The sequence below is a fragment of the Argentina silus genome, assembly GCF_951799395.1.
Source record: "Argentina silus genome assembly, chromosome: 2".
Lineage (NCBI taxonomy): Eukaryota > Metazoa > Chordata > Actinopteri > Argentiniformes > Argentinidae > Argentina > Argentina silus.
The window spans coordinates 13,667,936-13,691,795 of NC_139656.1; the positions used below are offsets into that span (position 1 = coordinate 13,667,936).

The 23,860-nt window shown below is 41.4% G+C and overlaps 2 protein-coding genes across 7 annotated transcripts in view; one reads left to right on the plus strand and one right to left on the minus strand.

The window, feature by feature from the left end:
- Positions 1 to 8,784, minus strand: ccdc83 (coiled-coil domain containing 83). Of its 2 annotated transcripts, none has more exons than XM_083693032.1 (11): positions 8,660 to 8,784; positions 7,913 to 8,002; positions 7,576 to 7,660; positions 7,026 to 7,194; positions 6,458 to 6,625; positions 6,087 to 6,178; positions 5,934 to 6,002; positions 5,511 to 5,632; positions 4,439 to 4,542; positions 1,088 to 1,254; positions 1 to 261 (listed from the first exon to the last, which is right to left on the minus strand). In XM_083693032.1, the coding sequence occupies exons 1-11, from the start codon at positions 8,668 to 8,670 to the stop codon at positions 85 to 87; spliced, it is 1,254 nt and encodes a 417-aa protein (XP_083549158.1). In that variant the 5' UTR covers positions 8,671 to 8,784; the 3' UTR covers positions 1 to 84. The 2 variants fall into 2 exon arrangements, with proteins under 2 accessions (XP_083549158.1, XP_083549157.1); XM_083693031.1 differs by having other exon boundaries at positions 1 to 264.
- The window catches only part of sytl2a (synaptotagmin-like 2a), a 20,968-nt gene continuing 5,699 nt past the window's right edge, over positions 8,592 to 23,860 (plus strand). For 3 of the 5 annotated variants that reach the window (XM_083692983.1, XM_083692984.1, XM_083692985.1), the window contains exons 1-8: positions 8,592 to 8,836; positions 13,177 to 13,671; positions 15,659 to 15,810; positions 16,174 to 16,297; positions 18,121 to 18,190; positions 18,330 to 18,438; positions 19,817 to 20,551; positions 21,029 to 23,590. In XM_083692983.1, coding sequence (XP_083549109.1) covers positions 13,571 to 13,671; positions 15,659 to 15,810; positions 16,174 to 16,297; positions 18,121 to 18,190; positions 18,330 to 18,438; positions 19,817 to 20,551; positions 21,029 to 23,590 — 3,853 coding nt within the window. In that variant the 5' untranslated portion in view covers positions 8,592 to 8,836; positions 13,177 to 13,570. The remainder of the gene's footprint in view (positions 8,837 to 13,176; positions 13,672 to 15,658; positions 15,811 to 16,173; positions 16,298 to 18,120; positions 18,191 to 18,329; positions 18,439 to 19,816; positions 20,552 to 21,028; positions 23,591 to 23,860) is intronic. The other 2 variants (XM_083692986.1, XM_083692987.1) reach the window with 2 other exon arrangements.

Consider the following 23,860-nt stretch of genomic DNA (forward strand, 5'->3'; position numbering starts at 1 on the left):
TTGTCTGTTGCCAATAAGGCAAATGCTTGCTTTAAAAAGGCATTTAATTGTGCCTGTGTTCTACACATCACCTGTGTGTGGTGGCTAGGGCCAGGCTACTTGAACCTGCTGTAGTTGATGTGTGCAGTTAGGGGCCTGGAGCAGCCCGGGAGCCGAGGAGCCTTGAGAGCTGGGGTCCTCTGATGGCACAGGGTGCAGAGGGATGGCCTGGCCCACCACACTCAGCAGCTTCTGCTCCAGAGGGCCCAGGTGCATGGGGTCCTGCTGCCCAAGGGAGGGGGAGAGAGGGAACTTACATACAAGAGACGCATCCTGTTTGGCCAGAGATCTCTTAACTGCAACAAGGACAGAGATTGTTACTCCCAGATCCTTAAGCCATCTCTGTTCCATCCACTGCCAAGAGGAAGTGGCACAAAACCCAGTCTTTTCTCTCTCTCCCTTCATCTCCCTCTCTATCTGTCTCTCTCTCTCGCATGACTGAAGTGATAACTGAACATTTTCCTTCATAACACCAATACCAAAAACATAAGCATAACATGTAATGCAAGCTTATGACAAATTATGTCACACTGCTATTAATCAGCATGCTTCATCACATGACTTGTAAGGGGTAACAAGTTACACACAATTATATCAAGCTATTAGTCATGTTCATCTTATCTTATGAGGGCTATATAACGGACCATTCAAATAAAGTGTGGGTACATGGAGGGTACATGGTCTGGATGTGGACACTACCTTTTGTATAGAAGATGGTGAGCACTGTTGGCATGCATAGGAAATGCCCTAGCCACACACTGTTGTAATATTTAGTGCTAATGTTTGTGCTGCCCCTCAGCTGAAGATGACCTATATAAACATTGATGGATGACACTAGACGCTGGAAGCATGGCTTTCTCTTTCAGTTTGTCTTTTTTTAGTATCCAGAAATTAATTAGATAGGTATAAGAAATAGCTCCACCTTGCCATCTGAATGGCTAGATCATTTTTGCCACATTACTTGCACCTGTCCAATCCTCTCAGATCTCCATGAGTGCACATGGGTAGGGTCTAGGGTTGAATTGAGGAATAGGCGAGTGTGTCTTACTTGCAGGTGGGTTTGGCTGCCGTACAGAAGCACACTGAGGTCCTGAGGAGGGACCTCCTCACTGCAGCTGCAGCTTGTTTCATCCCTCTCCAGCTCTTTGGGCCACCTCAGAGCTCCCCGTGCTTCCGTCGCTGGGTGGAGGGGGGGCAAGAGGCTGCTGATCCTGTCTGGTAGGAACCATGAAAGCCATTACAAATAGAGGAGAGGAGGGAGGGTTAAAATGATCAAAATGATGATTGAAAGATAAGAGTAGTAGAGCACATACTGTACCCACCATAAAGGAATGGGGTGTAAATGAAAATATCACATTCCATGAGTGCAGCGTGCTGCTAACCATTGTTGGTTTATGTTTTTTCTTGATTCAAGCCGAGAGGACACTTTGTCTCGGACGGAAATTAGTGAACAGAGTTGCCAAATGATCCTGAGAAGGAGGATGTGACTCAGTGCCCTTCCTGTGCCCTTCCTGTGGGTACCCAATTAGACAATACTGATCACAGCACCCTTACCTGTGGCTCACTGGTGCCCACTCAGGGGATGATTGTTTTACTAACCAATGATCAGAGGCCAGTTTTTATTTTTTATTTTTTATTTTTTATTTTTTTATTCCTGGACTCGTTTTTATCAAGCCTCTCAGAATTACTCATAGGAATTGTACTCAAAGTGCAGATATGACAAAAAAACTCACAGCTCAGAGTAGGCAGTGGAAGTGTAACGGTGTGGGTAATGTTTTCTTTGGAAAAACTTTGGGCCCGTTAATACCAATCAATCATCGCTTGAATGTCACAGCCTATTTTTGAGTATTCTTGCTGACCATGTGCATCCCTTCATGGCCACAATTTACCCATCTTCTAATAACTACTTCCAGCATGATAATGCACCATGTCACAAAGCAAAAGTAGTCTCAAACTGGTTTCATGAACATGACAATGAATTCAGTGTTCTTCAGTGGCCTTCCCAGTCACCGAATCTGAATCCAATAGAACACCTTTGGGATGTGGTAGAACGGGAGATTCACAGCTTGAAAGTGCACCTGAAAAATCTGCAGGAATTGCGTGATGCAATCATGTCATCATGGACCAGAATCTCAAAGGAATGTTTCCAACATCTTGTGGAATCAATGCCATGAAGAATTGAGGCTGTTTTGAGAGCAAAGGGAGGCCCAACCCAGTATTAGTGTAGTGCTCGGTGAATGTACAGTATATACACTCACTGGCCACTTTATTAGGTACACCTGTTCATCTACTCGGTAACGCAAATATTTAATCAGCCAATCACATGGCAGCAACTCAATGCATTTCGGCATGTAGACATGGTCAATACGACCTGCTGAAGTTCAAACCGAGCATCGGAATGGGGAAGAAAGGTGATTTAAGTGACTTTGAACGTGGCATGGTTGTTGGTGCCAGACGGGCTGGTCTGAGTATTTCAGAAACTGCTGATCTACTGGGATTTTCATGCACAACCATCTCTAGGGTTTACAGAGAATGGTCCGAAAAAAGAGAAAATATCCAGTGAGCGGCAGTTCTCTGGGCGAAAATGCCTGGTTGATGCCAGAGGTCAGAGGAGAATGGCCAGACTAGTTCAAGATGATAGAAAGGCAACTGTAACTCAAATAACCACTCGTTACAACCAAGGTATGCAGAAGACCATCTGTGAATGCACAACACGTCAAACCTTGAAGCAGATGGGCTACAAAAGGGGGTCCAACCCAGTACTAATAAAGTGGCCAGTGAGTGTATATGTGCATGTTTCAGGCAATTGGGTACTTTTGCTTTATCTTTGCTTTAACTTCCTTATTTCTGTCAAAGATATTTTTGCTTGATTTAAACATACATTGAAGAACATTGAACATTGCCCTCTTTGTATTTCAAAGGCTTACTGAGAAACAAGTTTAATTAAATTAGCCTACACGTTATGTTGCATCAATGACTTTGTGTCACTGGCATTATTAGTGAACATAGCTTGATTAAAATGTGTCTTCTTAGTGATCAACCATCATATCGTTTTTCTTGATTGTTATTTATTATTCCTTATTATTCCTTTATGATCTTCCAGTTCACAATGTATAATTACACAGTAATTGTACATTTTCATTATGGCTTGTATTCCCCCATGAGTGTTTTATGATCTATTGTCAGATAACTAAACAGAACTATAAACCATAGACTTATCAGCTGTACATATAATACAGCTGTAATGACTCTTCATCGCCCCCTATGGTTTCGGAGGAGCCCATGCAGGTGGGGAGAGCCAGGCTCACTCCCGAGGAGCACCAGCATCGTATACGGGAGGGCAGATGCAAATTGGGAGTTTTTGCGTTGGTAATAGTTATCTGTGATAGACCCAAGTTGTCGCTATTGCATTTTCCCTGTTGCCAAAAAGCGCAAGCATGATTTTAATGTCTCCAGGGAGCGCACAAGACCTTCCCGTAAGAAGTGACAACAATGATGCCATCCCTATCCAACCGTGATGTTTTAAGGAGCTCTGCGTTGTTAAATGTTTGTAAAAGATCCCTCCTATCCAGAAATGTGTGACCAAAATGCGGCACTCTCTGAATTTTCAAGAATTTACAAGATGTTTCCTATTCTTAGAGGATTGATAACTATGGAAACAGTATGTCTCTTTTTCATTGACACTAGTGGTTCTCTATGGCTGCAATGTCAGCTAGTTATCATCGTTGCCTGCAACCCTCAGCCCACTAATCAGATTTTCAATTGAAATGAGTGTACTTGTTACAACAGGTGACACAATGTTTACAGGAGGATTCCAATAATATAAGCACATTTGTAAAATAATAATAATACCAAGTGTACAGTAAACATGTTGTCCTCCATGAATGATGTAACGCCCCTCCTAGTGTGAATTGGTGACAATTATGCAAACGTGACTGAAAAGTTACGGAATGTGTAGTGCTTATTTGATTCATTATTGCTCCATTGCTACTCTGTCACTATTGTGCCCCCTTGTGGCATTCCCTACTGAAAGAGCTCCACTAAAGTTATTTGATGTTGTTATAACCTGTTGTAACAAGTACACTCAATTCACCTGCAAATCAGATTAGTGGGCTGAGGGTTACAGGCAACAATGATAACTAGCTGACATTGCAGCCATAGAGGACCACTAGTCAATGAAAAAGAGACATACTGTAACAGGGTTGGAGTTTACTGCGTTTCAATAACGTGTCTGTCATTTCAGGAAATACATTGAAATTCTAAACATGAGTTGAAAAATACTAAAGATACATGATGTCACTTAATTTTAAGCCATCTCTTGCATTAACTAGATTCATACGTAACTGACCCCAATGTTGATGCGTAACTAGTCTATACATCACAACTATTTGAGGGTCACCTGGAGGTGGGCTGCTGAGAGCCTTCCTCTCCATGGTCTCTATGGACTCCTGCAGGGTGGAATCGCAGGGTCCCAGTCCTGCTGCCTGAGTGAGGAAGACATTTCTGTGGGGAGAACCGTGGAAATGTGAGGCTGCAGATGGAGGAAGGAAAGACATGCATCATCACTAGGGACCTGAGGAATTTTCTCTTGTAGTTCTATTCCCCAGCACCACGTTGCTGACCCATAATACTCACAATACTTTTCACTTGAATGCATATAAACTTCTCTTTTCACAATGTTTATAGGAGGATTCCAATCATATAAGCAAATATAAAGTAAAAATTGTGAAATCATAATAAAAAGTATACAGTAAACATGTTGTCCTCCATGAATGATGTAGCGTCCCTCCTAGTGTGAATTGGTGACGATTATTCAAACGTATGACTGAAAAGTTACCGGAATGTGTAGTGCTTATTCGATTCATTATTGCTTCTTACAGCTTTGAGTTTATTTGAAGGTAGTCACAGATTTGAGGGAGGGTGGAAAGTTACCGGAGCTTGTGGTCCCCTTATGATTCATTTCTAAGGATTTGACAGTATTTGAAAACAGTAAATTGGCCAGAAGGTCTGAGGTGTGCTCTCCTCTTGGCACCCTATTATGATGTGTTTAATGATAACAACCTATAACTTCAGCTGCACCATCACGAGATGTATCAGCATCACCTTGAAACTCCTAAAAAATCTCTATGGCATCATTCACCCAAGTTTCGTCCAAATTGTCCCAGTAGTGTCGGAGATAAAGCATGTGACATATGAACGGACAGAGACCGACCCATAGTCCCTTCCCTGATTTCATTGTGGGGGACAATAATGCTGACTGTCTGATGTGTGGAGACATGCACTGCTGCCTTGTGAATAAGAATTACATGCTTTGAATTACATGTTGATGATGTGACAGGTCAGGTGGGAGAATTTCTCAGATCCTTAATCATCACAGATGAATGAGTAGAATAGAGTATTGTCCTCTGAGGGGGAGATTATTTGGACAATCTTACAATGAAGGCTACGCCAACTACAGATTCATTGGTCACCTGGAGATGTGCAAGTCGTCCAGGCGATGCTCAAACAACTGTGTGATGTGCTCCAGGTTCTCCTCTTCCAGTCTCTGGACGGCCACTTCAGTAATGGACACCTCTTTAGTGTAAATGGCAAACTAGAGCAGGAACGCTTGTCAGAAAATTAAACGTATGTACACAAGTCTGATACGCATATGCTCAACAGTGATGCATTTGTGACACCTCACAACACATCACTGCTGGGAGCTTATCAGAGTTGTGGAATGTGGATATTATTTATTTTCCATCTTTTCTTTCATTTGTTCAGCACCTAAATCTGTGGGATGTGCATATATTTAGTCTCACATAGTTTCCAGAGAATGTGCATTTTTAGTCTCAACCCCTAACTGCTCATAGACTGAGATCATAGACTACTATTTATAATCTTAGGCTCCATACCTCCCGCTTCAGCCACTCATTCTCTTTGATCTCCTGTCGGCTGTGCTTGTCAAGGTGTTTGATGGCCCTCTGAAAGAAAAACACTGGCATCAACGAATCTTGAGAGATCAGTGCCATGCTGGGACAACTGATCTGATGTGTATCATGTCTTACCTCTGTTGCCAGATGTTTCTTTTCATCAATCAGCTGGATTGTCTTCTTGTCAATTTCACTGAATGTCACTTCGAGTGAGCGCTTAATGTTGTCTGTAAAAAAAAGAGAGACAGAGAGAGAGAAAGAGAAATTAACTATTGTTTATGAAGTGTGTTTTCTTACATTGAGTGATTAGGACACCAAGGCTCCCAAATATATGACTGTCCACCCCTTGTTGAAGCCTGTGGGAGCTATATAAAGTTGCCCCGAGACATACTCAGATCTAATATCAGCTTCCTCTCCCTCAAATCATAACCTTAACCATTAGGAAAAAAACAGCAAAACTGGCTCAGATCAGCTTCTAGGGGCAACTTCACCATACTCCTACATACCTGCCATCTCCTGGAAGCCCCTCTGCATCTGAGCCAGCTCTGCCTCCAGGTTGTGGATCTGCTGCAGGTGCTCTTGGCTCCCCACATTCTTGTACCCCAGCCAGATGTGCCTCTCAGCCTGCAAGACCAGCTCCTGCTCCTCAAGATGGCTGACTTCAGTTCGCAGTTCTCTCTCACACAAGCACACGAGACATACAAGAGACAAGACAATAGATATACTTATGTATACTCATGTGGAATTACATTAGTTTAGTTCGAAAGATAACAGATACAGCGTGCCATAGCTTTAAGTATGCATAATTCAATGCATCGCATGATTGAGGTCATAATGAACACACATGAACACCTTTCTCACATGCATCTCTGCATAGTGTAATCTCAGTGTTCTTTAAAAAATATGGTGATACACTAATTGCTGACATCTCACAGATTAGGCAGAATGAGATTTGAAACCCATTGTAACTGGAGTAATCCTCTGTGTAATAGTTTTCTTTAACACTAGAATGCATTGTCAGAACTGACTATAAGTGGTGTCCTATACAATACAGTACATGGCCATTCTTATTACCTGCCAGCTCCTTCTCCTGACTGCGGACCAGCTCCAGGTTGTGCTGCAGAGCTTGCTCCACCTGCTCTTTATTGACCACCTCTCTCTGCTCCAGCTTCCTCTCCTGCTCCTTAGCCTGCTTTCGCAACACCCTGATGTGCCCCATCTGCTCCTCTTTCAGCTGCTCCCTCTGTGTGTGTGTGTGTGTGTGTGTGTGTGTGTGTGTGTGTGTGTGTGTGTGTGTGTGTATGTGTATGTGTGTGTGTGTGTGTGTGTGTGTGTGTGTGTGTGTGTGTGTGTGTGTGTGTGTGTGTGTGTGGGTGTGCGCGTGCGCGTGCGTGTGTGCACTGACACTTATCATCATCGTCATCATCATCCTCCTAACACTTAATTATTTAGTAATTCAGTAATTCTCACGTTCAATCACAGTTTAAACCAAACAAATTGACATTGAAGTTAATATCTCAGTCAAGTGACCAAAAAAAGATAGCTTACAGTGTGTTTGTCTGATGGTTTGTGGAATTGACAGTGTGAATCAGACCATATGAATTCAAATGGCACATTTTCTCACCAGTTCTGTGTATCTTTGCTTCTTTGCCTCCAGTCGACTGACCTCCTCCTGGAACTCTTGTATTTCCTTTCTCTTCACTTGAAGTCTATCACAACACACAAGTCATAGTCTGAGAATGTGTGGTTGGAGTCATTGCTCATTTGGCAGGTCTGGTGAATAGTCCTCTGGCAAGCTAGGCCTACATCAGATTGGTTTATTTTCTGCATTGCTAAAGCATTGCATTAAAGTTTATTTTTAGAATGGTCAAGGTAATTCTGAAGCTAGCTATTATTAATGGTATATGCAAAACATCATCCTTGTAACTATGGTTTAGATAGGTTCATAAAACATTGCTTACTGGAAATTGATAAAGGCCTCAGCCAATGTAGTTTTCTCTTCATCGGATGACTTCTTTCCCATGCTGGCAAGCCAAACCTCACAATTCGATCTTTGACAGCAGAAAAGTGATAGCTTGCATTGAGTCTGTACCAGTCAATACAGTGTTTGTTTGTGTTTGTGTTTGTTCTGCGCTCCCCTATTTCCATGGGAACGAAACATTCTTCATCTCAACTGACTCAACATTGCCACCTTGCTTCAAAAAGTTGTACTGTCCATTGAATTGGTTGTGCCCTGTGTCAGGGATACATGAGGTATGCGCGCGAGTTGAGCATGCGCTGAAGTCATAGCCTTCAAACTACAAGGTGGGTATATTGTCAGGGCCATTCCAAATAAACAGAACAGATTTCAAACGGTGAGTGTGGTAGACTAGAAAGAAGAGTGAATTACAGAACAATAAAAACAATCAGGTCTAACCTTTTTCAAAACTCATACACATCATGCGTGTCTCCATTTATCTTTCCTGTGCAATCGATTTTACATTATTGCATATGCTCTCGGTCTCGGTCTCGGTCTCGGTCTCTCTCTCTCTCTCTCTCTCTCTCTCTCTCTCTCTCTCTCTCTCTCTCTCTCTCACTCTCACTCTCTTCACTCTCTCTCTCTCTCTCTCTCTCTCTCTCTCTCTCTCTCTCTCTCACACACACACACACACATATTCAACCAGTTTCAAACACGATCAACGACGTCAACATTCGAAGTTGCTACTTACATTATCACCATAACTTTCCTTGAGTGCGGATAGCGCTAAATAAATCCCCTCTAATTAATGCTGTCAATCTCGGCTGCCTCGTGTTCGTGTTTAGACATAATCCAACTTCTCGGGACCACTTCTCGGGACCACCTCAAACTGTTCCCACGGTGCGACCAACGGGTTTAGTTGTATAGGGTAAGTGCTTCCAATATTTGTGTTTTCCAAAAAACTATTAATGATATATATTATTTAGCCGGGTTTACGAGTTTTGTTGTTGTTGCGTGCCTGCGTGCAATTATGCATCTGAATGTAAAATACATTATGTAGGCCTACTCAGCTAATACTGGAAACTGCGTTTATTAATCAAAAATCACAATACAATCATAAACTATGAGTGTACCTGATCAACTGCAGTGTCTCTGCAAAGTACTCTTGCACTAAAACAGTATATTAACAGGTCTGTATCCTTTTCTCAGAAGTCACTAGAAATGAGCATTTAAAAGCTATTTTTCGAAAACAAATCTTCCCAGGGGGGCATGTCCCCAGACCCCCCCTAGCAAAATATGTCCCCTCTCTTGTCCAGCTGATCAGTGGACTCCTACACCTTTGTACATGGTGTATATAACAAACAACATGACCCACATAAGTGAGTCAAGGAGGATGCAAACAGATCTGTAATTTCTGTAATTACCAGAAATGTTGAAATTAAATCAGAGCATATGAGATTAGTTGCTTTAATTAAGGCACACAAATACCTTTTTATTTAAATATTATACATATGCATTCACTTATACTTATTATCTCCTATTCAAACCATATTTCAACTCTCAGTCACTGAATTGTCAGAATCCCAAATGTTGATGACATGATTAAAATGGTTATTATCAATAGATTTGTGATACTGACATGGAAGTTAGAAATGACTAATGGACATGTACAGGGCAGAACAAAATGTTTTCTCTGGATAAAAAGCTAATACAATGACAAAATTGAGTGAGTGCTCTGAGAATGCCAATGTTTTTTGATTTCCATTTCACAACAACGCTTAAATGTGTGTTGGTCACATTCAGCAGCAAGTAAGGAAACTAAGGAAGTGAAAATAGGCACACAAAATGTCTTTTGGTCTTATAATTAAGAATTATCTTCCCAAATGAGCCTCCATCTTACATGGTTGCTTTTGAGGTTGCTGGCTGTTTCAGTCGTTCAGTCGGGTATAAAGCTGACATCCTTTCCAGTCCAACAGCAGAGCTTGTGTTTTTGCTGTGTAGCTTGTGTTAGATTTGTCCATGCGTCTGACAGTGTTGATGACAAACTTGAACCAAGGGTCAAAGCCACAGGGCAACACAGCCAATGTCTCTGATTTGGTTGTATGTGAACATAGTCATGCATATTCTTATCTTGGATATGTTTAATAAGATGGCTACAATAGCTACTCTCTTTTTTACAGATCCTCGTCTAATTGCAAAGGAGCATCAACTAATTCCATGAGTAACTTCTAACTTTGTCAAATTAAAATAACCTAGGAACCGAACCAACTAAAAGTCCCTGACACCTGACCTGTCGCTGTAATGCCTGTCTCTGAATTTCCATTCTCTCAAGGAAGAACTACAGCAAAAGAGAAAATACAGTCTAATCTGATAGTCAAAAAGCAAAAGCAACTGGTTTATCCTTTGTGAAAACAGGATTTGTAGCATTCTTTCAAGTCAGTGATATGCTCTACTCTAATAGTCTTGGTAATAATGTGGAGGAATGATAATCCTCTAGTATCTTAAGGTTCTCTAGTCAGCCAGTTTTGTTTTTCTTAGATGTGGTCACACAGCAGAGAGAGAATGACCACGAGCCACATTGCTGGGACACGCAAGCATTCCTTAGGTGCTCAAAATTATTTTCTTGTTCCTGTTTCCTGCATGACAACTCACCAGGTGTGTTGGGGAGAATGGAGCTTACCAGTTCACTTCCATTTCATGTTAAACATTGGGCTTGTTCCTAGTACAAGGTAGATTGATTGTAGTATAATGTGGGGTTGGATGTTATCACATACTGTAGAACTTATGAACTTGACAAAGGTGGACTTTTGAGGCAGGCATGTGGTTGACATTCCTACTTCTTAGGTAGCCATTAAAATCCCATTTAAGATTTGTTAAGTTGTGAACAGTGTAGTATGGTTGTGAAAATATCTCAATGTATGTGATATATTTGGGGCTGGTCATAGTAAATAAAAAGTTTTCAGGTCTCAGGCAAGGCTACCCATCATGTGAGCATAGTTCACTGAACCACATCTGCCACACACACACACACACACACACACACACACACACACACACACACACACACACACACACACACACACACACACAAACACTGGAAGATTGTCTAGTCAAGTCAAAGTTTATTTATCAAATGCACAGTAAACAGGTTGTAGACTGAACAATGAAATGCTTACTTTGCAGGCTTCCTCTCAACAGTGCAGTAGTAAATATACAAATAACAACAATACACAATGAAGTAAGGTGCAATATATGTACTAAGTCAATAGCAATAATTAAAGTACTGTATACGTAATTATTAATTATAGTAGGCCTGATAGTGTGATAGTATGCAACATCAGTGAAGAGTTGCTTTGACTATAGACATAGTAAGGTTCTTCTTTGGACACAGTAAGGTTCTTCTCAAGTGCTGAATTCTTTCTTTAGTGTATCTGAGGTCACGATGAATTACTCATAGCTGAGTCACAGAGAGGTGTTTCATCTTAATCATAAGAGGAAGGAGACAGAGAACAGATGGAGAAAGAGAGTGAGGGAAGGGTGTAGAAAGGAGAGCTGCTTGGATGTTTAGGCTAGTCTGTACACACTCATCATTGTGTCATCATCACATGCAGAGGCTATATTGCAGGTAGACCTACTTTATCAGAATGTATCACTAGTCTTTAGTAAGTCTATGTGGCTTGAATGGCAGTCTTAATTCATTCCTCAACTTTACTCTTCCTGTTGTTTAAATTAACCTCTTAAGCCAGACAGGCCCATAATTGGTCCCAAATTCTGCTTTAATATTTGATTATTAATTTGATTATTGATTACTTTATCTCCTTGTCATGTGTAGTATGTTATTCTGAACTATGATCTCAGCATATCCACACAAAACGTAAAGATGTTACCTTATCAAATGGCATCCTGCTTTTGCATCTAATCATTATATTTCTAATGTTATAAGCAGTTTAGTTTGGGTCTGGTTTTTAGGTGAACATTAATCAAATAGGCCATTAAGCAGAAGAGGTTTCAAAGTATTTGGTAGCAACCTATTGACAAAGACATTACATTATTGTAGTAATTAAAGAGTTACATTATGTGTTAGTTATTGAGGAGAGCTGACAATACAAACAATACATCTTTGACAAAAACACACCACAGCAGAATCCAATCAGGATTGCATCTGTTACTTCTCATGCAGGCCTAAGAGATGTGCAATCAAGAGGTCACTGAAAGGTTAAATTATGTACACATGACACAGAGGAGTGTTTCATATACCGTAGTCTGTAATGTGTGTCTGTACTGTCTGTGAAGTGTTGTGACTCCCTTTTGAGATTGAATCAGATGCTGAAGCAGAACACCTCCATCCATTTTGTATAATTGCATAAGTACAGTACGAATTTAGCCTGCATATTGCCTTCTCTAATATGTAGACCCGATCAAATTCCCATGTTGTTGGCACATTTAGTTGAGTCTCATGGGCAACAATCAAAGCGAAGGGAGTTGCACAGGAAGTAGTGAATAATATTGAATTATTTCTGATTATTTCGCCACATTGTACCACACAGATGACATGCACAACATCCTCACAAAGCATGCTGCAGTACTATCAGCTCCAGTTTTAGCGAAAGATAAGATGAGTTCACTCAAATAAGTAAAATTTTCCTCATTTAAACTGTTTACTCATTCTATAATTTCAACCATGACTCAAACGAAAACTGATTGTAGGAAAATAAAATGGCCTTTCCAAATGGATACCAGTCCCAAGTTGGTGCCTAATTTGAGTTAAGCCTAATTTGATTTCAGGACAACCAGGGCTTTCACGAGCGGATCCACTCAAAATGTTTTTAGAAAGGGCCAAACCCCTCGTCCTCGGCAAGTCAGCTGACAATGTCACGTCACATGTCTTGTATAATCACACATGAATACACACACACACACACACACACACACACACACACACACACACACACACACGCACACACACACACACACACACACACACACACACACACAATGATGGCTGGAAAATAACACATTTAATTGGTTCCCCAATCATAATGATTATACTTGAACACTTGGATAAACAGCTCAGCGCCCATTCAATTAAAAGCTATCAGGAGTGCAATTTCAAGATTCCTCCTCAAGAGAAAGAGGGCCATGACAGTGTAGTGTTGTGTTAGAGAGGGAAGAGGAGAAGGAAAGAGGTATTGATACCATTGGTTTAGTTAGACTTCTCTGTGAGTTAACGGTTCCTCTGAAATTGAACTCCAGTGTTGTGTCTTTCAGGTGTCTAACAATGGCGTTCTGCCAGGCAACCAGTTTGGACATGAGGAGTGTAAAATTAATCTGGAATATTAAAACTGAGAGGGAGATCACCTGGTAAATGCCTAACACCCACCTGAGTGCCCCTGCTGCCCCCAAATAAAGAGTATTTGAAATCCCAGTGATACCTAGATTTCAAAGTGTAAGCCACCCCCACTAACCCACACGTGGACTTCCAGGAAAGGTATCTCTGGACCAGGGGTGAATTTCCCCAACCTTCACCTGGACTCTGAGCCTCTATCCCAAACCAGTAGCCACCACCATTACACCACCTTGACAGGGTCTTAGAGAGGAGTTTGGCCACTGTTTCCTTTGCTGTGTGAGTGGCGGTGAGACTAGCAGAGTGGGGCCGGTCATCATGATTGACCTGAGCTACCTGACGGAGGAGGAGCAGGAGATGATCCTGATCGTGCTGAAAAGAGATGCAGATCTGAAGAAGGCAGAGGAACAGCGTGTCAAGTGAGTTCACTCTCTGTCAAGTCCTTTTTGAAATTATTCTCTGGTGTCACTTTATTTTACGGTCTGCTCAATAACTGTTTATAATTTGTCAAGACTTGGTTCCCTAAGTTCCCTTAAAGCTATTCAAAAAGAACATGAAGGACTCATTACTAAACTAAAACACAGTGGAGTGGAATGGAGTAACATGTCCTTCGATTTTGGGTTATGGTTGGGCAAGACAACTCTGCTCAGCTCATTTAGGCATTTGAAGTCATATTTATCTATCTATGGGTGTAGACCTGTCATTAACTGAAATAACCAATGAACAGTGGTAAATCTTACAGATTGCACCTTTCATTGTAAGAGTAATATGTTTCCTTTTAGCTATGCATTGAATAATTTCCTTTGGCATTCAATTAGATGGTGGCTTGACTCCCCCCCCCCCCCCCCCTTGACCTTGACCTCTGTCACTCTTAAAGGGACACCACAGATTTGTAACCCCACATTTATTGTCTCCAGCACCATCACAGTGTCTACATATCTGAAAACATTTCCTATGTTTTGTAATAAAAAAGATTATAAGGAAATTACCCCGTATAATGTCATTGGGGTTAAACATTTAGCAATTCAGTGATTTTCAAGAACTACAACAACAAATGCACCCCCCCTGGCTGGGAACTCGTTTCTGAAAATCACTGAATTGAAAAAATAATGACCCTAATCATAGCTGGTAATTTACGTAGGACTTTATCTCCTGTCTTTGTGAGACGTAGAAAATCGCCATAATATGTAGACACTGGTATGGTGCCGGTGCTGGTAAGGAATGTGAGGTTAAAAGTCGGTGAAGTGTCCCTTTAAGTAAGGATGGATTAAGACGAGTGTGGATGTGTTTTTCCACTGCCACATGATCACCACAGCCTCACAACTAGGAAAAGGTGACTGCCATGTTGAATTTGGATTGATGCAATGTTTTTCATTAATGGCTATTGGTGTATGATATTATTATATATATTATGTATATTTTCATATACTGTTAAAGTGCCTTTCTAATAATTATTTTAATTGATGTGCTCCTGTCCACTATACCAGCAAGAATGTTTTGTGGGAAATAGTCTCTATCTCTTGCTTGAGATAGGATTACATAATGGGCACGAATGGGACATTCAGTTGAGCAGTTTATCACTTAACATTGATGACATGGGACAGTCATCATGTCTGCACTTCCTGGTAATAGTGTTACTGTGCTAAGGTGGAGGATGTGTAGGGGAACTCCAGTGCTTTTAAATAGGCCAGTTTCCTGATTCCTATTTTATTTATAGTTGGTTTCTATCAACTTATAGCTAACTGTCTATTACTAATCATAAATGCTTACTGAACCCTTATATAGTACACCTAATGTAAAGTCTGACCGAAATAGTCAATTATGTCTCTTTTTATTTAAAATGTGTTTATTCATTAAATGAAAATGCAAATGGACCCAGAAACCAATTCATTCTAGACTTTTAGACAGTGAATCATTTAAAAACTGTAAGTGGAGATGTTGTTTCCTCTTAGAAAAATTCATGGAATGTGTGCTCAAGGTTATCATTGCAAGAACACCATACTGTGTTACATTAGACATTCAGTTCTAAATGAAGCTTTTCCCATGCTTTTTGTCACTGTGACATTTTCATTGATGGTAACAATAGTAAAATGGGATTCAAACTAAGTGTCACATAACCCACACTCATAAGCAATGTATGTACCTTCATAAGCTCTATGCAGTATGTCACATACCCTTTTCCATTCTGTTTTTGTTGACCCAAATTGACATTAGCGTATTACAGTTTTAGATAAATTGCTTGTGAATGTAGGTCCAACTTCGTTCCAACTCTGCCCTGACTCTCTTTCCAATAAGATCTAATTTTGTGAACCCTATTTTTCTCTCAAGTGCCCCTAGTGGACACATTTGTTCAGAGTGAAGCTTTAAGTGATATATGTTGACCTTAGTTACCCTCTCTCCACCTAGGAATCTACAAAGGTCTGTGCCAGACAAGGGCAAGCTGAAGTATCTGACAGGAGAGTGGTTCTACGAGACCAAATCAAGGCGACACAGAGACAGGATCCATGGCTCTGACATCATCAGGGCATCCATGAGACAGAAGAAAACTGTGACCATATGTGAGTCACTGGGGTCAGACTTAGTAACCTCACACACCTCTCATTTTGGGTTTATGACCAAATTATGCATTGCAGAAATTCCCCTATTTTCAGGCACTTTGAACTGCATGAACATTGTTTTTCCAGCTCTGGTATGTCCAATGAACAGCTGGCTCTGGTACATCAGGACAAAAGGAGAATTAGATAAAACATTTATTGGATAAGCCCAAATTGCCTTCATACCCCACAGTCATGTACAAATCGTCATGTGCAGGCAATTGAACTTTTCTTAATCAGTGCATAGTGAAATAAAAACTCAACATCATAGTCCATCATCATGAGCATTAAGAGCATGGCCTGTATCATGTGTTTTCTGTCTTGTAGTGGAACTGTCCCAGATGTGGGCGGAGAGGCCCAGCTTCGTGAACAGTGAGAACCAGGATGTTTATATCCCTCCAGAACTCTTAGGACTCTTAGAGGAGCCACTTGCACAGCTCAACAATGATAGGTGAGCATTCAGTGTCATGAACCAAAACGGGGTGCAGGTTTATCCAGCAAACCACAGCAAGTTGCTTCTTGTTTTGAGTTGTTATGAGTTCTTTAGAACTCCAGGAAATACCTCTTTCAGGTCTGACATGTTAGTAAGAAATTGACATGGGAGAACTGTCATTATGTCATCTTGTTATGCAAATGGTAAATATAAAATGAAACAAAACACATTAATTACTAATTGGGACAGCCCAAAGCAGCATACAGTGTGCCACTGATCTAGAATTTGATCAATTCAGTTTCGTAAATGGTGAGAGAGCTCAGACTTGTTGCCTCCCACAAATGATTTATGCTCCCGGCTAACCGTCTGCTCAAAAATTGGTTTCCGTGCCCTATAGATGGAACAGTGCATGTGCAGGAAATCAGTATTCCTCTGAGCCTCCTCCTCTGATTTCTCATTTTGAAACCCACCTACCAAAAAAGATTTGTTGGGAGAGTGTCTGTCTCTAGAAACTTGTGGCTATGGCTAGAGACTATGAGAGAGCATCTCTTCTGACACTGGTAAAGGAATATTTCATTAAACATCTAAATAAAATGTACATCTAGTAAAATCTCTGCATTAGATTGACACTAATGTTTCAGTCTATGACCTTCAACTCACTTGAATACAGTAAAGCCTTCTAAAGCTCTATGATTTTACAAAATGCTGTGATGCATGGAATTTTTCTTTCCCTGTATCACAAGAGATTACTCACTGCTTTGCACCTGCATCTTCTCATGTGCAGATAGCCTGTGATCTTAACAGTCCCATTGACACAAAAGCACTCTCTCACCATCACTAAGAAACTGAAATGTTCGAATCCTAGATTTGGATTGAAAACTGAAGATATAACACTGTTTATCTAAAGGCCCAACTGGATTTTCATCTGACATTTTAGACATTTTACATGGTTGAAACTCTCCCTCTCTCTCATCCTGCCCAATACCCTGGGCTAAGTTCTTAGTCAGCTGTCCAAAATGCACAGCAAATTATTTTCCTCTTCACTTCAACACATATGGTTTTATTTTTTGATTAAAGAGAGCTACAGTCCCATTCCTCTTTAAACAAACATCCACCCATTTACTTAATTAGTGGAATGCCAGCAGCTAGATTACATAAGAGCAGTTCAAGCATTGTATTGTATAAAAGCTTATGGATCTAGAGCAGGGGTTCCTAAATGTTTTTGTCTTCCGACCCCAAATTTACATAAATAATTTCCTGTGAGCCCAACAACTTGATTTTGGGCTATGCCAACACATAATTATGATGTCCAAATGTATTCTAATCGCCTAAAATATACTCTATTTGGTTGGATATGAAACCCAAAACACTGCAAGCTGCTGTTTTCTAAGACGGTCACATTGAGAAGTGGGATCAAACATTAGCCCAGATCATATGAGCATGATCGCTAAAGAATGAGCAATTCAGACAGTAAGTAGACACTTAGTGATAGGTCCATAGGTTCTCAGTAATCGGCTTCCAAGGTCTCACATGCTCTTGTTTTCCTTCGGTACAGAGTATTGGTATTACTCTTTCACACAGAGGTGAGGATGGTATAGACTTAAACCAACCAGTGCTGGCTTAAAATCATAGCCTATATTTCTGTCACAATATCCATTTGGATTGAAGTATACTACTGTGCCTGCACCTCAACTCTATTTTGCTGTGGTGCAGTTACTGGAGGGATGAGGTTTAAAATATGAAACTTTGCACTTATTATGATTTTACACATGCTGTGATCAAATGCATGCTATTCTTTAAGAGATTAAATGCAATTGGTTTTAACATTATGTTTGCAATAGGGAAGACAACTATAATTTACCAGAGGGGCCAAAAGACATGCTGAAACCAGTATTGCAGTCACCCACCAAGGTTGGTTAAAGCAACTGTTCAGTTTCAGTTTCCTTGTTTGGTTATTTTCCTTTTGACACCTGAGATACCTGCATGGTATAGGAGTTTTCATTCCCAATGTGATTAAAATCTGTGTCTTTATCCTTTTATTTTATTCAAGCAAAGACAGAACCCATTCAACAGCACTCTCCTTGCACCTGAAACATTGGAGGAGACAGATAGCCAGTTAACCAATGGGGCAATGGAGCTAACCAAGACACCTGAAGGGGGTGAGCTCCTTAACTACATTACTCGCTGGAGGTCCTTTTACTATCTAAGAGTAAACTTATTAGGATATCAGGTGGATATGGATTCTGTAACACACATTTACATATTCTGTCATGATGAGGCAAGGCGTCCAGGTCTCCTTTTTTAATTTGCACCTATTCCACAGTCATTGAGTTCTCAAGATTCACTGTAACATCGTGTGTTGTGTTTTTAATTGAGCGGACGGCTTGATGGACAAACTGTCAAAGCATTTTCCTTGCAAACAAACGTAAGTCTGGTTAACTGATCCCATTGAAAGCCATGCGTGTGAACCCTGTCCTGTGCTGTGGTGTTTCTTTGCTTTCAAAACATAATGCTGGCATTTTCAGTCGTTGTTGCATGACTGTTGTGAGCATGAATTTTTGCCATGTCACATACGTGTTGAATTTTTCCCTAATTTTGATACCCTTCTTCCTTTCAACCATTTGGTAAAAGGAAGAGAAAGGAGAAACATAATTTCTTGTGGGCCTCCAGTCAATTACTAAAGTAAAGCATCTAAGGAATGTCATCCTTTATAATATATTCAACACACTCCAAGAGGTGTAAAATACTAGTTCACTCAGTGAATCTTTGTTTAACAGATTTTGTTGAGAGGGTGAAATGTTGTATATTTTAGTTATGTTAACAGTACAGTATGCATGATTAAGTATTAAGTATAAAATAGCTTTAACTGTTGTGCTGTTGTATAATAGCTATAGAACACTTCAGTTTTGTAACTAGAGCTGGTTGCTTTTCATTTTGAACAACAACGTGCCAATATTTTTGAAATATGAGGTCTGAAACAATAGCATTTCCTGAAATTAGCCAATGAGTAGGGACTAGTCAGGAGCTTTTCCCAGAAAGGCAGTCAGTGAAGGGGTATGCAAATACATGTAGCTGCCAGAGGATTACATAGAAAGGCATGCACCCTGACTCCAAAGCCCTAAGCCGCAGTGCATGACTTGTCTGTGCTGGAGATACATAATTGGAATGTTTTTCTGAGAGTACTGTAGCTGAAAACAAAGTTTTTTAAGAAGTGGATGCAGTTGCTATTCTTTGTCAGCCATCAATGTAGAATGATATTCTAACTATTACGACAAGGTATAATAAATAAATAATGATGATGCAAATATCCACTAAGGAAGTAAACAAAGGACATAAACACTGACTGTTTGTAGGCTGCAGCTTTCCATATCCATATCTGCCTTGAATTACATTTATACAAATGTATAAATAAACAACAACGTAGCAAACCATTAGCATAGTATTTAAGCCATAAGGATGTAGTCATGCTTCATCTTCCTGCTTGCTGTTTTTGTGACCAGGTTTTGTATCCATCCATCCCATACTTGTATTTTTCAGAGCTTCCACCACCATCTGAGAGCTGCATCACTCACCTTACTAACATAAATCCAGACAGTCCAGAAAACAGCCAAGCCTTACTAAATGAACCTGTGCTCATGCCCTTGCCCAAAAAAAGAACAATGATTTACAGATCCCAGGACTCAGTGATCGATGGCCCAGCAGCCATACAAGCTAGCTCTCCTGCCCCTAGGGGTATCCTCAAACATAACTCCAGCTGCAGCTCTACTGACTCTCTTCAGTTCCGTCTCGCCTGCAACCGACAGCACGACCCCCAGAGCCCCCAAACCCTGGACCCTCCCAGTGTAGACCGAGAGCCCTCAGACATTCTCTCCACTAGAGAGGGAGAGTCCCTGGGCTGGATAGACAAGAAACAGGTGAGGTTCTGCCCTGCAGTGGTCAGGGGTGGTGTCGAGTGGCCCACAGAGATGCAGGATGGGAAGGAACTGGGCGAACACAGTCTGCTGGACCTGGACTGTGCCAACCCCTCAGAGGAGAAGGAGGAGACAAGCCAGTTAGACACAAGCAGCTGCAACAATGGTTTTGAGAAGGAGGATTTGCCAGCTGTAGGCTCACCTAGCTGGCTGCAGCGGCATGATCATGAGCAGTTCCTGTGGAGCAGTAAGCCAACAGATACACAGAGGGAGGTGAATCTAGATGAGGGTCTGAGATACAGAGAGTGGCCAGACATGGAAGGTCAAGATACACTTGCAGGTCCAACCCAAGTCCTTGCTGGTAAGCTGGTGTAATCCACTCCAATTTAAAGGCTGGGAATCGATGAACAGATCAATCAATCAACTAACCAATCAATCAATCAACCTATATATCAATACAAATCCATAATTTATTTGTATTTAATAATATTTGTAAGGAAGAGTCGAGTCATTTTAGATTTGTATTCAATCAATTTATGACCTCAAAATTGATTCTACTCTCTAATCCCTGCTGTGAAATGTAACCAGTGTTTATTGAATTCCACTAACCTGCTTACTTATGCATGTCTCATACATATATGTACATATATGCATGTATGTATGATCTTAATATGATGGTGATTAGTGAATTGGGACTGCAAGGAATAGATTGATTCTTTTTTCACCGTTGGGGCACAAGGGCTTTGAAATTATGGTTGCTTAACATTTTATGAATAATTTCATTTTATTACATGCAATCAATAGTTATACTGACATGTTGTCTTGATTTCCTTTGCAGATCAACATGAGCATCATCATGCTGAGTCCCTTACCCCTCAGGTGTCCGACCTCCATTCGGCTCAGCAGGAGTCAGGTAAGCCCGTTCACCAGGGGGCAGGGACCCAGGGGCTCTCCCCCACCAAGATAACAGAGGAGGATGGGCACTCCATGGCTAAGGTCCGAGACTGGTTCAGCTTGGGCCTGGGACGCAGTGAAAAGCCACAGGCTAAGCTTCCTGAACAACCCAGAGATGAGCCAGGGACCCCTGTTGACGTCATCACAAATGCCAAGATACCTAGTGATGCTGGCTCTAAGAAGCAATCTCATGTTGTGTCTCCAAAGCCAAGAAGAGGGCTGCTAGGGATATTTAGTAGAGGGGAGGTGAAAGCAAAGAGCCCTGAAGCACAGAGCCCAGTTGAAGAGGAGGTTATACTCTCTGAGCAGAAAGAACTAGATGATGCCATCCTGAACTTCCTCAACTCCCAGTCTACATTTGCTGACAAACAAAGTGCTGAAACCGAAGGCACAACTGAGATCAGAACGCTAGAGCTTAAATTTCAAGAGAAGATCACCTCAGTCAGTTCACTCATGGACCAAGCTCAACAGGAAGTGGAGGGAAGTGAGGGGAGAGTTGACAAGCTACCACATAAACTCTTCAACCTAAAATCATTCTGGGAGAGAGAAAACAGTGGCCCTAAAATACTCATCAGTAAAGTGAACAACACTGACACAAGGAGTAATGAGACTCCAGTTGTTTATATATTTTCCAGCCCTGAGGATACCAGTGAACAGGAAAGGCATGATCATGGTGAAGATCTTCCCAAGGCAGAGACTGGAGAAGCCTCATCTCATGAAAATATTCAGCTTGAGCCTGACACAACCAATATGAGAAAGTCCAGTAAGTCTGGGGATAGTAGCAATGACACACCCATGCTGACTACCTTTGCCTCCTCCCAACAGATGGAAACCACAGAGCAATGTAAAATAGACGTCTGTGGGTCATTTGCAGAAAAATTCTCACCATCCATTCAAAGCAGTGTCTTATTAAAGGTATCAAGAGAGGATCATACATTCAGAGCTAAACCCATCCTCATCCTTGAAGAGATACCTAGTTCACCTGATGACTTGAATGCAGATCTTCAGATTGTCCAGCCAAAGGAAGATGTGGCCCCTCCTCTACCGGTCTCTCCATCCAGTCACAGCACACACCGGCAGGGAAGGATCCCCATGCCCCTTTTTAGAGAGCCTTACAGTCGACAGGAAAACATGGCCACCAATATCAATAACCTTAAGTCTTTCTGGGAGAAAGAAAACATGGGACCTAGGATCATTGTTGGCAAACCAAAGGAGGCCTTAGATAGTCAAAGCCGTCCATGTTCAGAAACATCTCCGGTTTCCCCCACTAAAAGATATACCATCTCTCAGTCTGATCTAAGAACAAACAAAGCTGACCCAGTTAAGGGTGATCATGAGGAGCTATATAGAGAGAAGTCCAGCTCCACCGTCTCAACCATAAAGGACATAGAGAAAGGGCTTGTTAAACAGAGTTCAGACAAATCACAATCAAGGAGTCACTCTGATGTTTGGGATGTGGAGCATCTAAATCAACAACATGCTTTCAAGACTGAAACAATGTCAATAGAATCTCAAGAAAGGCCCCAAAGTCCAAACATATCCCTGTTTAGATCTCAAATTCCAAGGTATAAAGACTCAACTGATGATGAACTTAAGAGAAGTCCATCTAAGACCTGCCACCCAAAAACCCTACCTAGAGATTCATCAAGTTTCAAAGGAGCCAGGCATGATAGCTCTCCTTTAAAAATGTTCCCCATAGATATTGTCTCACCCATAAGGGAACACAAGGAGGATTCAGAGAAACCAACACCAACAGTTAGACAGGGAAAAGGTCTCTCACATGAAGCGATGCAGTCAGGATCTGTGGCCATCAAACTTAATGTAGAAATTACGTCTACCCTTCCACAGTTTAGGGTTGAAGGTCATGAGCAGTATCCCCTCACCCTGCCACAGAGGGACTCTGAGCGGAGCTCTCTAATTGCTATGATGTCCTCACAATCCCCCTCTCCGTCACTCCCCTGCCCTGCCAGAAGGACCAGTTTAGGGAACCTGAATGTACAACAGGGCAGTCCACACCAGTCCTCTGGGCCACATCATGGAGACTTGCATGTAAGGAGAGCCTCAGTACCTGGCAAGACTGGGCATCAACTCAGTGACAGTGATCCTGGTGAACAAAAGCTTTTGCAGTCATCAGATGAGTCTGAAGCCTGTTCCCACCTTGCAAGGTCATTCATTCCTCCAAGTTATCAACATTATCTTGGGGTCCCAGAGAGGACATACATGCCTCACTTTCTCTCAGAAAAAGCAGAGAATGAGCATCTGAGCCCCACTGCCCTTGCTCCAGTGTTTGATGTGGGGCACAAGGGCTCAGAGGAACCCCAAAGCAAGCGAAACAGTGAGGGGAATCCTTCCCGGCTCAGTCCTTGGTCCGCGCAGAATGTCGACGGTGGCTCCTCCAGCAGCAGCACGCCTGAGATTTGGTCTCAATCTCGGGCAAGTTCTGGCTGTGAGCTTTGAACATTTCTACTAAAAAATATTTCTGATTGATTTAGAAGTTACATACCTAATGATCTTGAAAGTGGAGGCAAATCATGTCAACCATACCACGCTGATCTTTGATGGAAGCAGGGTTTGGCACACAGGAGGTCTTTCACATGGCAACATTTTAGTTCACCTTTGGGATTTGGGTTCGATATGTTTTTAATAAAAATAAAATGTTATCTTGGTCACTCCCTGTCATATTTGAACACACGTTTTTTTTTATGGAAACATACAG